General features: G+C 42.0%; 1 protein-coding gene across 1 annotated transcript in view; it reads right to left on the minus strand.

Moving 5' to 3' along the window:
* Positions 1–9,993: 9,993 nt before the first annotated feature.
* The window catches only part of MROH2B (maestro heat like repeat family member 2B), a 74,551-nt gene continuing 70,238 nt past the window's right edge, over positions 9,994–14,306 (minus strand). The window contains exons 38-42 of the mRNA XM_023216458.1: positions 12,640–12,795; positions 12,164–12,295; positions 11,648–11,750; positions 10,585–10,650; positions 9,994–10,132 (exon numbers count right to left, since the gene is read on the minus strand). Of these exons, the coding sequence (XP_023072226.1) occupies positions 10,026–10,132; positions 10,585–10,650; positions 11,648–11,750; positions 12,164–12,295; positions 12,640–12,795 (564 nt within the window). The 3' untranslated portion in view covers positions 9,994–10,025. The remainder of the gene's footprint in view (positions 10,133–10,584; positions 10,651–11,647; positions 11,751–12,163; positions 12,296–12,639; positions 12,796–14,306) is intronic.

The raw sequence follows: 14,306 nt of genomic DNA on the forward strand, positions 1-14,306 counted from the left end.
TTGAGCCACTGCGCGCAGTCCGCGTTTTTTCCTTTATTTCAACTTTGGTGAATCTGACAATTATGTGTCTTGGAGTTGCTCTTCTCCAGGAGTATCTTTGTGGTGTTCTCTGTATTTCCTGAATTTGAATGTTGGCCTGCCTTGCTAGGTTGGGGAAGTTCTCCTGGATAATATCCAGCACAGTGTTTTCCAGCTTGGTTCCATTCTCCCCATCACTTTCAGGTACACCAATCAGACGTAGATTTGGTCTTTTCACATAGTCCCTTATTTCTTGGAAGCTTTGTTCATTCCTTTTTACCCTTTTTCTCTAAACTTCTCTTCTTGCTTCATTTCATTAATTCGATCTTCAATCACTGATACCCTTTCTTCCAGTTGATTGAATCGGTTACTGAAGCTTGTGTATTTGTCACGTAGTTCTCGTGCCACGGTTTTCAGCTCTGTCAGGTCATTTAAGGACTTCTCTACATTGGTTATTCTAGTTAGCCATTTGTCTAATCTTTTTTCAAGGTTCTTAGCTTCTTTGCCATGGGTTCGAACTTCCTCCTTTAGATTGGAGAAGTTTGATCATCTGAAGCCGTCTTCTCTCACCTCGTCAAAGTCATTCTCCATCCAGCTTTGTTCCATTGCTGGCAAGGAGCTGCATTCCTTTGGAGGGGGAGAGGTGCTCTGATTTTTAGAATTTTCAGCTTTTCTGCTGTGTTTTTTCCCCATCTTTGTGGTTTTATCTACTTTGTAGGTCTTTGATGATGGTGATGTACAGATGGGGTTTTGGTGTGGATGTCCTTTCTCTTTGTTAGTTTTCCTTCTAACAGTCTGTAGGACCCTCAGCTGCAGATCTGTTGGAGTTTGCTGGATGTCCACTCCAGACCCTGTTTGCCTGGGTATCAGCAGTGGAGGCTGCAGAACAGCAAATATTGCTGAACAGCAAATGTTCCTGCCTGATTGTTCCTCTGGAAGCTTTGTCTCAGAGGGGTACCCAGCCCTGTGAGGTGTCAGTCTGCCCCTACTGGGGATGCCTCCCACTTAGGCTACTTCAGGGTCAGGGACCCACTTGAGGAGGCAGTCTGTCTGTTCTCAGATCTCAAATTCCATGCTGGGAGAGCCACTACTCTCTTCAAAACTGTCAGACAGGGACATTTAAATCTGCAGTGGTTTCTTCTGCCTTTTGTTTGGCTATGCCCTGTCCCCAGAGGTGGAGTCTACAGAGGCAGGCAGGCATCCTTGAGCTGTGATGAGCTCCACCCAGTTCGAGCTTCCTGGCCACTCTGTTTACCTACTCAAGCCTCAGCATTGGTGGGCGCCCCTCCCCCAGCCTTGCTGCAGCCTTGCAGTTAGATCTCAGACTGCTGAGCTAGCAATGAGGGAGGCTCCATGGGCGTGGGACCCTCCGAGCCAGGCGCGGGATATATTCTCTTGGTTGCCCTTTGCTAAGACCCTTGGAAAAGCGCGATATTATAGTGTGAGTGACCATATTTTCCAGGTGCTGTGTGTCATAGTTTTCCTTGGCTAGGAAAGAGAATTCTCTTACCCCTTGCACTTCCCGGGTGAGGCTATGCCTCACCCTACTTCGGCTCTCACTCCGTGGGCTGCACCCACAGTCCTGCACCCACTGTCTGACACGCCCCAGTGAGATGAACCCGGTACCTTAGGTGGAAATGCAGAAATGCCCCGTCTTCTGTGTTGCTCATGCTGGGAACTGTAGCCTGGAGCTTTTCCTATTTGGCCATCTTGGAACCACCTCTGCGTCTTTTCTCTTTTGTTTCTTTTTTTTTTGAGATGGAATTTCACTCTTGTTGCCCAGGCTGGAGTGCAATGGTGCAATGTCTGCTCACCACAACCTCTGCCTCCTGGGTTCAAGTGATTCTCCTGCCTCAGCCTCCTGAGTAGCTGGGATTACAGGCATGTACCACCATGCCTGGCAAATTTTGCTTTTAGTAGACATGGGCTTTCTGCATGTTGGTCAGGCTGGTCTCAAACTCCTGACCTCAGGTGATCTGCCCACCTCAGCCTCCCAAAGTGCTAGGATTACAGGCGTGAGTCACTGCACCTGGCCACCTCTATCATTTATTTATATATTTCCTTAGTCTTAAAACCATTCAGGTAGTGTCTGATTTACCAGTTTATCTATTCTGTTAATCATGTCCTAAAGTGCTGATATTATCATTTTGCTATCTTGATCAAGAACCCCTTTTGGTTGCCCGCTGTCTTCTGAATAAAGATTAACTTAATTTGTCATTCAACGTTTGGTCCCTTTGCTGTTTGGTCATCTTTATCTCTTAACAAAACTTTTCTGCTATTGTCAAAAGGGCTTCACTTTGTCCTCTGTTGAATGTAACAGATCAGGAAACTGCCACCATCAAGCCCTGCCCACAGGCCTATCTGCCCCATCCACAGGGCAGGCACATTCCCACTGTCTGAACCCTGAGCACAGCCTCTCAGGATTGGATAATGAATGGTTTTCTTACAATTCTACTGGAAGCAGAGTAAAGATAGATTCGAACACCCCCTATTCTCTTTGAAAAATTGAAAAAGTCCTGGTTAACCTGTACTGCAGGCTAATAAGCAGTTTCCCAGGCTCTCCATCTCCATGATAGAGCCTCTTTTGACCACGGTGCAGTTAAGAAAGTGCTAGGGTATTGACTATTTTAATCCTCAGACCCAGAGTATTTGGAGGAAGTGGTAGGTAATGTAAGAGAAGCAATTTCTTATCTTGTGTTTTTCAGTGGCTCTCAAACTGAAAAAAGAAGCTATGAGTCACATATATTTGGAAAGTTATATTCCCCAAATTTATCTTGCCTTTAGGATAACCACATAACTCAATAAATCAAATCCAGGACAGTTTGTCCAGAAGGAATACAAATAAGTAAGGATGTTTTTGTTGGATAAAGAAAGTCTGACAAAGTAGAAGTAGAAACCAAATGTCCTTTTTTCAGGTCATGACTTGGTGATTTTACACACACACAGACACACACATGCACATACACACACACACACACATTTTTGTAATGAATTCCACTGTCCCTCCCTCATGTTCCTCTCCACTCTGTCACATTTTCTACTTGGTTTAAGGGATACCAGCAATGAATAAGATCCCTGGTTTAAGGGATACCAGCAATGAATAAGAAAGAGAAATCCCAAGAAATGATAATTCCTAGGCTGCAGCTACATAAAATTGTTTATCAGAAAGTTTTTCTCTGCCAGGACTTTTGATTAGCTCACAGGTTACTAGCCCCTCTAATTGACTATGCATTCTCTACTTCTATACTCAGGAACTCTGAAGGATGATGGTGGGGTTGGAGACTAGCTCAAGTAAGAATAAAGCACCATTAGAAAACTTTGCTCAAATTTTAGAGCCTGGTGAGTGCTTCAGAAGTGCCTCTTTCTGTACTTTATCCTTTGAAACAGTGGCAGTACTGGGGCAATTCCAGTTGAGCAATTTCTCTGGCTTCTTTCACTGGAAGCCTATTTGGTTCGTCCTGTCTGTGATCTTTGTTCTTCTTTTTTTCTGGTAAAACTGCCTTCATGGCAGGGTCAGCCAAACTAAACAGGCCTGATTTACCAGCAGAACATTGGCTTCCACTGTTGGGTTAAAGGGCAGAGTTCTGAGTATCAAAATAACATAATTCAGAGTTCTTCAAAGCAGTGCTCAGCCATTAGGCAGTTCATGAACACTACAAAATCTCCATCCTAAAGTAAACATAAATTGAAAAATGATTATGTGTGCAAATAATAGTGAGAAGAACAACAGGAGTGAGACTAAAAGAAATCTGTAATTTCTCCAAGAATACTTGAACATGCTTTTCCTCTGCAACTCTATTTCCCCGAGACCCTAAAGGAGACTCTATTAGCCCCTTCTTACACTACTGTGAAGAAATACTCAAGACTGGGCAATTTATAAAGGAAAGAGATTTGATTGGCTCACAGTTCTGCATGGCTGGGAAGGATTCAGAAAACTTACAATCATGGTGGAAAGGGAAGCAAACACATCCTTCTTCACATGGCAGCAGGAAAAAGAAGTGCTGAGAAAAGGGGGGAAGCCCCTTATAAAACCATCAGCTGTCATGAGAACTCACTTGCTATCATGAGAAGAGCATGAGGGTCATTGCCCCTATCATTCATTTACCTCCCATCAGGTCCCTCCCATGACATGAGGATTATGGGAACTACAATTCAAGATGAGATTTGGTTAAGGACACAGCCAAGCCATATTATTCTACCCCAGCCTGTCCCAAATCTCATGTCCTCACATAAAACACAATCATACCCTTCCAAAAGTCCTATCAAATCTTAACTTATTCCAGCATTAGCTCAAAAGTCCAAGTCCACAGTCTCATCTGAGACAAGGCAAGTCCCTTCTGCCTATGAGCCTGTAAAATCAAAAGCAATTTAGTTACTTTGTAGATACAATGGAGGTAGAGGCATTGGGTAAATACACCCATTCCAAATGAGAGAAACTGGCCAAAACAAAGGGGCTACAGGCCTCATGTAAATCTGAAATCCAATAGGGCAGTCATTAAATCTTAAAGTTTCAAAATGATCTTCTTTGACTCCATGTCTCACATTCAGGGCACGCTGATGCAAGAGGAGGGTTCCCATGGCCTTAGGCAACTCTGCCCCTGTGGCTTTGTGGGATACAGCCTCCCTTCTTGGCTGCTTTCATGGGCGGACATTGAGTGCCTGTGGCTTTTCCAGGTGCATGGTGCAAGATGCTAGTGGATCTACCATTCTGGGGTTTGGAGAACTGTGGCCCTCTTTTCACAGTTCCACTAGGCAGTACCCCAGTGGGGACTCTGTATGGGGGCTCCAACTTCACATTTCTCTTCTGCACTGCCCTAGCAGAGATTCTCTATGAGAGTTTCGTCCCTGCAGCAAACTTCTGCCTGGACATCCAGGTATTTCCATACCTCCTCTGAAATCTCGGTATAGGTTCCCAAACCTTAATTCTTGACATCTATAGACCTGCAAGCCCAACACCACATATAAGCCACCAAGGCTTGGGGCTTGCACCCTCTGAAACAACAGCCTGAGCTTTACATTGGCCCCTTTTAGCCATGGTTGGAGCTGAAGCAGCTAGATGCAGGGCACCATATCTTGAGGCTGCATAGAGCAGGGTGACCCTGGGCCCTGTCCACGAAACCATTTTTCCCTCCTATGCCTCCAGGCTTGTGATGGAAGGGGCTGCCATGAAGGTCTCTGATATGCCCTGGAGACATTTCCCCATTGTCTTGGTGATTAAACTTTAGCTCCTTGTTACTTATGCAAATTTCTGCACCCAGCTTGAATTTCTTCCCAGAAAATAGGGTTTTCTTTTCTATCACATCATCAGGCTACAAATTTTCCAAACTTTATGTTCCGCTTTTTATTGAATGCTTCACCACCTGGAAATTTCTTCCTCCAGATACCATAAATAATCTCTCTCAAGTTCAAAGTTTCACAGATCTCTAGGTTGGGGCAAAATGCTGCCAGTATCTGCATAGCAAGAGTCACCTTTCCTCCAGTTCCCAACAAGTTCCTCATCTCCATCTGAGACCACCTCAGCCTGGGCTTCTTTACCTATATCACTTGTCAGCATTTTAGTCAAAGCCATTCAACAAGTCTCTAGGAAGTTTCAAACTTTTCCACATTTTCCTGTCTTCTTCTGAGCCCTCTAAACTCTTCTAACCTCTGCCTGTTACCCAGTTCCAATGTTGCTTCCCCATTTTTGAGTATCTTTACAACAGCAACCCACTCTCTGCAGTACCAATTTACTGTATTAGTCCCTTCACATGCTGCTGTGAAGAAATACCCAAGATTGGGTAATTTATAAAGGAAAAAGGTTTAATTGACTCACAGTTCTGCGTGGCTGAAAAGGCCTCAGGAAACTTACAATCATCATGGGAGTGGAAGCAAACATGTCCCTCTTCACAAGGCAGCAGGAGAGAGAAGTGCTGATCAAAGGGAGAAAAGCTCCTTATAAAACCATCAGATCTTGTGAGAACTCACTCACTGTCACAAGAACAGCATGAGGGTAACCATCCCATCATTCAATTACTTTCCACTGGGTCCCTCCCACGACATATTGGGATTATGGGAACTATAATTCAAGATGATATTTGTGTGAGGACACAGCAAAATCATATCAGAGACTCTCTCACTTGAGTAATCTGCCTGTGTTTGAACTATAGAAATGAACCACAGAGGGCCCTGGGGGAGTGACTAGGAAGAGAAGTATCAAGGAAGAGGACTAGTGACAACTCTCTGAGGGGGAAATGGTAGAAATATTTGTTGAGGATGAAAAAGAGATCTAAATGTGTCCTCTGTTACAAAGCCTGACTGTGGTGTACTATATGTTGTGAGAGCAAGTGAGAAGACTTTGATGGGGTCTGGCAAGAGAAACAACTATGAAGAAGCCAGAGCAGGAGCACCAGATGCTGAGCTGAGATCTCCTGAATTAGAGGGGCCACCTCATCTTCAGTCTCCTATGAAGGGCAGCAATATTCACAGGGTCAGGAATATGGCCACATGGGGCTGAGATCATCAGCTGGGTTTATATACCAACCATTAAGTTTATGCTAATATTTGTGATTATAATGATAAATTTGCTAATATCATTAATATTTATATTGCATAGTTAACAATACAAATATTAATTAAACAATGATTCTGTGCCGGGCTTCTAAATGCTTTACTTGTGCGATAGAATGAATGTTGTGTTTCCCTCTAATTCATTTGTTGAAACCTAATGCCCAAGGTGATGGTATTAAGAGCTGGAGCCTTTGGAAGTTGATTAGGTTCCACCCCCATGAATGGGATTAGTGCCCTTATAATAGAGGTCTGAGGAAGTTTGTCTGCCTCTTCCACCATATGAAGACACAGCAAGAAGGAACACAGCAAGAAGGAACATATGAAGAACGAGTCCTCACCAGACACCAGATCTACTGGCACCTTGATCTTGGACTTCTCAGTCCCAGAGCTGTGAGCATAAATTTTGTGGCTTGCAGATTACTAAGATATTTTGTCTTAGCATCCTGAATGGACTAACATATTTAGTCAGACAATAATAATCAAATCATTATCCTGATTTTACAGTTGTGGAAATTTAAGTACAGAGAGGTTAAGGGGTTTTTCAAAGTCAAATGGCTAGTAAGTGGTGGATCCAGGATTTGTGAGAAAGAGAGTCTTAAAACAAGTCTTAGAACTGTCTAAGATGAGGGTTTAGACAGTTAAAGTTTTCAGAGGCAATGTGTGTTATGTGTGGCCATTCTACCTCATCTCTATCAATCAATCTATGAGAAAGGCCCTATGCTGCATGCCAGGATGGGGGCTGTGGTGGAGATATATCAATACCCGACAAAGTCCTATGTGAGTGAATTTACACTCTTGTCGAGGATGTCCTATAGTTCTGGGGTGGCTCAACCCAAATTCTATTAATACTTTTTGCCCTACATTCTGAAACTGTCCTGTGCAATACCATAATTACTAGCTACACATGACTATTTAAATTTCTGTTAATTAAATTAATTAATTAGGTTTGATTTTAAAAAATGATAAATTATAAAATTATTAAAATTAAATAAAATTAAAAATAGAATCCCTCAACTACCTACATTTCAAATGCTCAGTTGATACACATGGCTAGTGACTACCATGTTGGTCAGTACAGAAAGAAAAAATGATTTCCACCATTGCAGAAGTTATATTGGATAGCACTATTTTGCAAGGTCATCTGACTTAAAATATCTGCCAAAAGATTTCAACTAAACCCATCTCTTTTGCCTTCTTTTTTTTTTTTTTTTTTTTCTCTGTTTCACATATGTTGTGCTTGGGAATAGCTTCTGACTCCATTAAGAAGTTAATGAAAGCCATTACCCAGAAAATGCACCTATGCAATTCTATGCAGAAATTCTTATACAACTTTGGTGGGATCATGGACTTTCTGTGTAACAGTTACCTACTGGTGCCTAGCAAATTAACTCAAAACCTAGTGGCTTAAAACACCAAAGTTTTATTATTTCACACAGTTTCATGGTTCAGGAATTTGGGAATAGCTTGGTTAATGATTCTGGTTAAAGATTCTCATTAGATTTTGCTTGAATTGCTAGATTTTGCTAATAAAATATAAGATGCTCAGCTAAATTTGAATTCACGATAAACAAGAAATAATTTTTTAGTGTAATATATAACTAGGTTATATTTTTACCAAAAAAATTCAACATATATCTGAAATTCAAATTTAATTGGGCAGGTGTATTTTATCTCAAAATCCTAGGTTGCAATCAATGTGTGAGTGAGCTGGGGTTTCAATCATCTGTAGACTAACGGGCTCTTGGGTCCATTCCGGAGATGATTCACTTACATGCCTTGCAGCTCAGTGCTCATTGCTGGCAGGAGTTTTTTTGCTACATGGACCTCTCCACAGGGATGCTTGAGTGTCCTTACAACACATCATGAATGAATCAAGAAAATGCACTATCACTTATGACCTTGTCTTGGAAGTCATATTCCATCATTACTGAAATATTGTATTGGTTGCACAGGTCAGTTTTATTCATTGTAGGAGGGGACTTCCTAGGGGCATGAATACCAGGAAGCAGGAATCACTGGGGCTATCTGGGAGGCTGGCTCAATTCCTTGGAATTTATACACAGATTTTATAGAATATGAGCTCCATGAAGGCAAAATTTTTCTATTTTCCCTCCCTGTTGTGGTTCCAGTGGTTATAACGATGCCTTATAAAATATATAAAATGCATTCAATAAATGTTTGCTAACTGAATAAAGAAATTAACTCCTAGTCCATAATCTCTTACCCAAAAGATTCTATTGCTCCCTAGGTTTTATATAAACAAAGATGTTTCCCCAAAGAGCTTGGAGATGAAGATATTAGAATATAAGTAATAAAAATTTGCAGGGACGTTCTAAAGTAATATATTAACAATGTTGCTAATAAATGATCATGATAGTGCTTTTAAGTGAGTGCCAGTATCTGTGTTAGAAACTTCATTTTAGGGCTGGGGGCTGTGACTTATGCCTGTAATCCCAGCACTTTGGGAGGCCAAGGTGGGTGGATCACCTGAGGTCAGGAGTTCAAGACCAGCCTGATCAACATGGTGAAACTCTGTCTCTACTAAAAGATACAAAAATTAGCTAGGCATGGTGGTGGGTGCCTGTAATCCCAGCTACTCAGGAGGCTGAGGCAGGAGAACGATGTGAACCCAGGAGGCGGAGCTTGCAGTGAGCCGAGATTGCACCCCTGCACTCAAGCCTGGGTGACAGAGCCAGACTCCATCTCAAAAAAAAAAAAAAAAAAAAAAAAAAAAAAAAAAAAAAGGAAACTTCTTTTTAAGTACATAATTTCATGTATGTGACCTCTCACTTATGCATTGTGAAAAACAAGAAATAATAATGATCTCGATACTATGAAGAAATGAATGCACTCACGCACACACACATACACGTGCTTGTGTGTGTTCATATGCACTATTGCTCTGGGATAAAAGTAGAAAGGAAATGATGACATTTAATAGAATGTCAGACAGGGTCTTTTGTAGAAAAGTTCCTGGCATAGTCTTGACACATAAATTATAACCTGGGAGAGAATAGGTAGGTTAAAGTTTATCATAAGACTGATTTTAAAAAGAGGAGTGTGGGTAGTAATTCAAAGCTGACAAAGATCTGAGAGGAAAGGGCTACATGTGGAAAACAACAGTGGACCTCTTTTTAGTGGCAGCAGAATTGTGTGGGTCAAGTTCTGCCACTTGTTGATATCTGCTGGGACTTACTTTCTCAAGATAGAGGGCTATCTTAGGCAAAGCCATGTGGCTGTCACTATCCAAATCACAGGTTATTCCTGAAGTGAACTTGTGGGATTTGCTTTTTGCTAATGGAAGCCACCAAGGAGATTCTTTAGAGGAAGAAGTATACCACCACTTCAATATCCCCATCCTAGGCAGCATCTCTTTCCTCAAAATGCTGCAAGTTTGTGAGGTAATAGGATGAAGACAGGAGTCAGATATAGGAAAAGCCAGCAGTTTATTTCCTGATGGCTTACAGAGGAATGCTTGTCTCTTTACACCTTCTCAGGAGGGTCTGCAAAGCAGCCTCAGCTGCTCTCTGGACACTAATACATGGATCTCGACGAAGTGCTTGGAGCCCTGAAATGGCAAGAATAGCAAATAAGCACATGAGGAGAGTCACAGCCTAGCAAGAAGGGCAAACCAAGCCAAGGCCCAACTTTTTAGCACTGAGGGTCAGACCCAAGTGGGACTCAGGTCCTCATGCTCACATTTTATCCTAAAAGGTAGGATGTGGAACTACAAGAACTGCTTTTAACATTGAAATAAGGGAGAAGAAGCCCTGACCTTGTGATCAGTAGGTTTAGGCAATTGGAAAGTTGTAGTCTATTGGTGTTTCTGATGCCTGCAAAGAACTGGAGCTGGAGGTTGCTTTATACCCTGGAGAAATTCTAGTATCTAGAGAGCATCAGATACAATAATTGGTGCTAAGATTTTCAAGTTCTGGGCTCACGTGGAACTTAGAGTAGCCATATTTTCTCTTTTCCTAAGAAAGTAACAATATGCTGGGAAGAAACTAGGTTGGTACTCACGTATGATCAGTTGTTCTCTGTCTAGTAACTCCACATATTGGCTGGTCAAATTGAGAATAATGGCATCTAAAGTTAATAGGAGACAATGTTACTGATTTCATTATAGAGGAAGAAGCCATGAAAAGTAGATCAGGTTAGACTCTGCACCTGGTGAGAAGGTAGATGGTAGGCTGGTGAATGAGCAAGCTATATGACTTCCTTTGCACCCCCTAAAATGACATCAGGGTGACTTCTATTGGGTCCAGAGTGCCATGCCTGCAAGTAGTCACTTATCCAGAATATTTGGCAGAGTTCACAGAATGATCTTCTGAGGAGGCTAGTTGTTGGGATTTCAAATGTGTGTAAGATAGGATCTCTGTCTTCAAAAAATGTATAATGTAGTTGGGGGGATCATATATATGAGTCAAGAAGGAATCCTCATATTTTTCATTTGGTCTTAAAGGTGGTGAAGGGAGTGGGTCTGTAATCTCTGGGCTGAATTAGTTGGAACAGCCTTCAAAGTAAGACTTAGAATTTCATGATAGAAGGATCTTTAGAGATTTACTTATGTTTTATTTTATACATCAGACAGAGAGGTAACATAAAGTTAAGTCAATTTCCAGAATCACATGGCAGAGCGAGCAGTTGCTGGCCCCCACATGAACATACTTCCCACTTGTATCATGTTGCCAAAGCTCTCAGCTTGAACTGAGCTTTGGATGTTGAGTGTGGGTTATCTTATGAGATGAGGTGAAGAAAAATATTTATGTAAGAGCAGCAGCTGGGAGCAAAGATTTGGGGAAAAGAAGGAGCAAGGACTTGGAGCCAGAAGGAGCATGAAGGGCTCAGATGGGAGGAGAATTAGTGTAGGTGAGTCAAGAAAGGTCATGAGTTTTCACTGTAAAAGGAAGCAGGTTTCTTTGAGGGAGGATGTTACAAGATGTAAGATAAAAGCCCTTCCTGGGATTTAATTTAAAAAGTTATATTGGTCATACTAGTGTTTATACTGGACAGCTTCTGGTCAAAGCAAAACTAGATGGAAAGAGCAGACATATCTGGGTAGGAAATGGGAATGTGTACTCACCTGTGAGTTTGACAGCTGCACTCCTGATCACCTCCCAGCTGCTAGTGAAGAAGGTGAAGGAGTGTGTGTGGAGGATCCACAGAATTTCCTGGTTTTTCTTGGCCTAGACGAGATGTGAATTACAAAGAGGGCAACTGGAAAGTGAACCTTTGTGACATTTGGCATCCTATAGGTCCTCAGAATGGATCTGTAAAGGCCAGTGAGCACTCATATAGCCATAAATTAATTGACTGAAAATTGTCTTATGCATATTTTGATCTACATTTAATCAGGAAGGCATCAGAGTTTAAGGGATTAATCAACTGATATGAATTTTAGGAACCGAGGAGAATATATCCCAGTCAGGACTTGGGAATGGAGCGGAGGGTCCTGTGGCAGGATACCAAGGATCACTGCCATCCTTCCAAGGCAGTTCTGGCTCTGGCCAGAGATTCCTTGCTACATTGTTTGCTCTTCTGGGATTTGTCTAGACCCTTGTCCTGCCTTTTTTGGAGGCGGCATCTATTGGACACTCACCAGTTTCACACAGAATTGCCTATAGAAATCCCTGACCCGTGGTAGATCCTGATCAAGAAGATGGTCTAATACCCCGTAGAGTTCCTGGAGGCCCAAAAAGGGAATGCAGACCATCAAGACATCACGGCAAGCCTGGAAAACAGAGTTTTCCGCATCATAGTCCAGAACATTAGGATCTCCTTCCAGAAGGGAAAAAGTGCTGAACAGTACTGGGAAAGAAGCAGTAAAAATCAGTGGTGTGATTGGCTTTATAGTCATTGCTGGCACCTTCCCAGTTTCAAGGATGGAGGAGTAAACTCGGGAAGAGATGGCAAGAAGAACCTAGAATTGGAGAAGAGGTTTTCAGATTCAGTTCTAAGGGCTGACTTTAGATCTGGCACTTTAGATCTGGCTTCTGGTGCAGCTAGACCAGGCTTATTGGTGCTTCTCAGTCATGGGGAGAGTAGGAGGTGCAGGTGTCTGTGGAGAGCACTTACAACTCCAATCTTGGGGTTGGGATCCCAAAGATGCAGAAGGAATGAGATCAGGCTCTTTTTTATTTCTTCAGCAAAAAAAATCTTCCACCTTCTTCCTGTTAGGGATGCCAGGTCCTCAAATAAGAAGATGGCAGTCAATCTCACATCATCCTGCTCCTGTGGTGATGAACGCATGTCGTGGTGAATATCCTCTCAGATGCCATTCCCTGCCAGCACACTCTCAGCTCTAATCCCACCCTTCCCACTTCAGCAAAAGAAGGCTGGAACCCAGGCACTGGTCCATCATAGTCACAGCCTCTAAATGTTCCAAGAACTCGCTTTCTTTCCCTGAAGCTTTCTCTCCACACTACATGAGTTTGAAAAAACCCTGGGTCTGGGGTTTATGTGATGCCAGAGAGTTGATTTCTGTCTTTGAGTAGCCAGTGGGGAAGTGTGCCCATGACCACAGGAATGATACACAGGGGTACTCATAGAGAAAGCCAGGGAGGGCTCCTGCTAGTTGTGTATTTTACTTAGTTTGGTTGCATTACTAGCTTAGAATTATGGGGTCTCTAATCTTAATTGTCCAAGGCCTAGTACTGTTCTCCATGACACCAAATATTTTCTAAAGGGATTACAGGCAGTTTGGGAATTTGGGCCTTGGTTCTTAGAGAGGTTAAACACAGAAGTGCTTAGCTCTACTCTTGAGTATGTGAAGTTATGGAACTTTCTTGTTTTTTTTTTGTCCAGGATGGCAAGCAATGATTTTAGGAAACCAAGAAAGGCCGGGTGCGGTGGCTCATGCCTGTAATCCCAGCACTTTGGGAGGCTGATGTGGGTGGATCACTTGAGGTCAGGAGTTTGAGACCAGCCTGGCCAAAATGGTGAAACTTTATCTCTACTAAAAATATATAAATTAGCCAGTCCTGGTGGTGTGTGCCTGTAGTCACAGCTACTTGATAGGCTGAGGCACAAGAATTGCTTTAATCTGAGAGGAGGAGGCTGTAGTGAGCCAAGATCGTGCCACTGAATTCCAGTGGTGAATGAGTGGGACTTTGTGTCCAAAAAAAAAAAAAAAAAAAAAAAAAAAAGAAAGAAAAAGAAAAAGGAAAAGAAAAAAGAAAACAAGAGGAAGGTGGTGGAGGAAGATGGCCTCCTGCTATCTCGTTAGAGTTATGTTTCAGAGTTCCGACAGGGAAGAAATGAAGCGAGATGAATTTCATGGAAGTTTTTTTTATTTTTAGGCCCAGAAAACCAGTTTAAAATACCCATATGAACAAAGAGGGATTAAAGAAAAAGCAATCCTGAATAGCAGAATATTATTTAGATAAACAATAAAGTTAATATAGATCTTCTAAAAAAATGATGGTTTGTTGGGAAAAGGCTGGAAAAGCTCAGATGTGACTTTGTATAATGAAAATGAAAGTAGAAACACATTCTTTAGATTTATGAGGAATAAGGTCAGGATATATTTTTAAAAGATATCTCTTTAGAAAGAGAAAGCTAACCAAAAACAAGGTACCAGAAAAGTAGAGAAGCATCTGGTTAAAAAGGTTTGAATTTTGCAAAATCAATGAGCTAATGATAGGTCCAGGAACAATCAACCAATCGGGATGATGAAAAATCTGAAAGAAAAAGTGGCAAAAGTGTTTTGGGTGCTGGGAGAAATATTAGAGAACGTCTAGTCC

This window comes from Piliocolobus tephrosceles, chromosome 4 (assembly GCF_002776525.5).
Source record: "Piliocolobus tephrosceles isolate RC106 chromosome 4, ASM277652v3, whole genome shotgun sequence".
Taxonomy (NCBI): Eukaryota; Metazoa; Chordata; class Mammalia; order Primates; family Cercopithecidae; genus Piliocolobus; species Piliocolobus tephrosceles.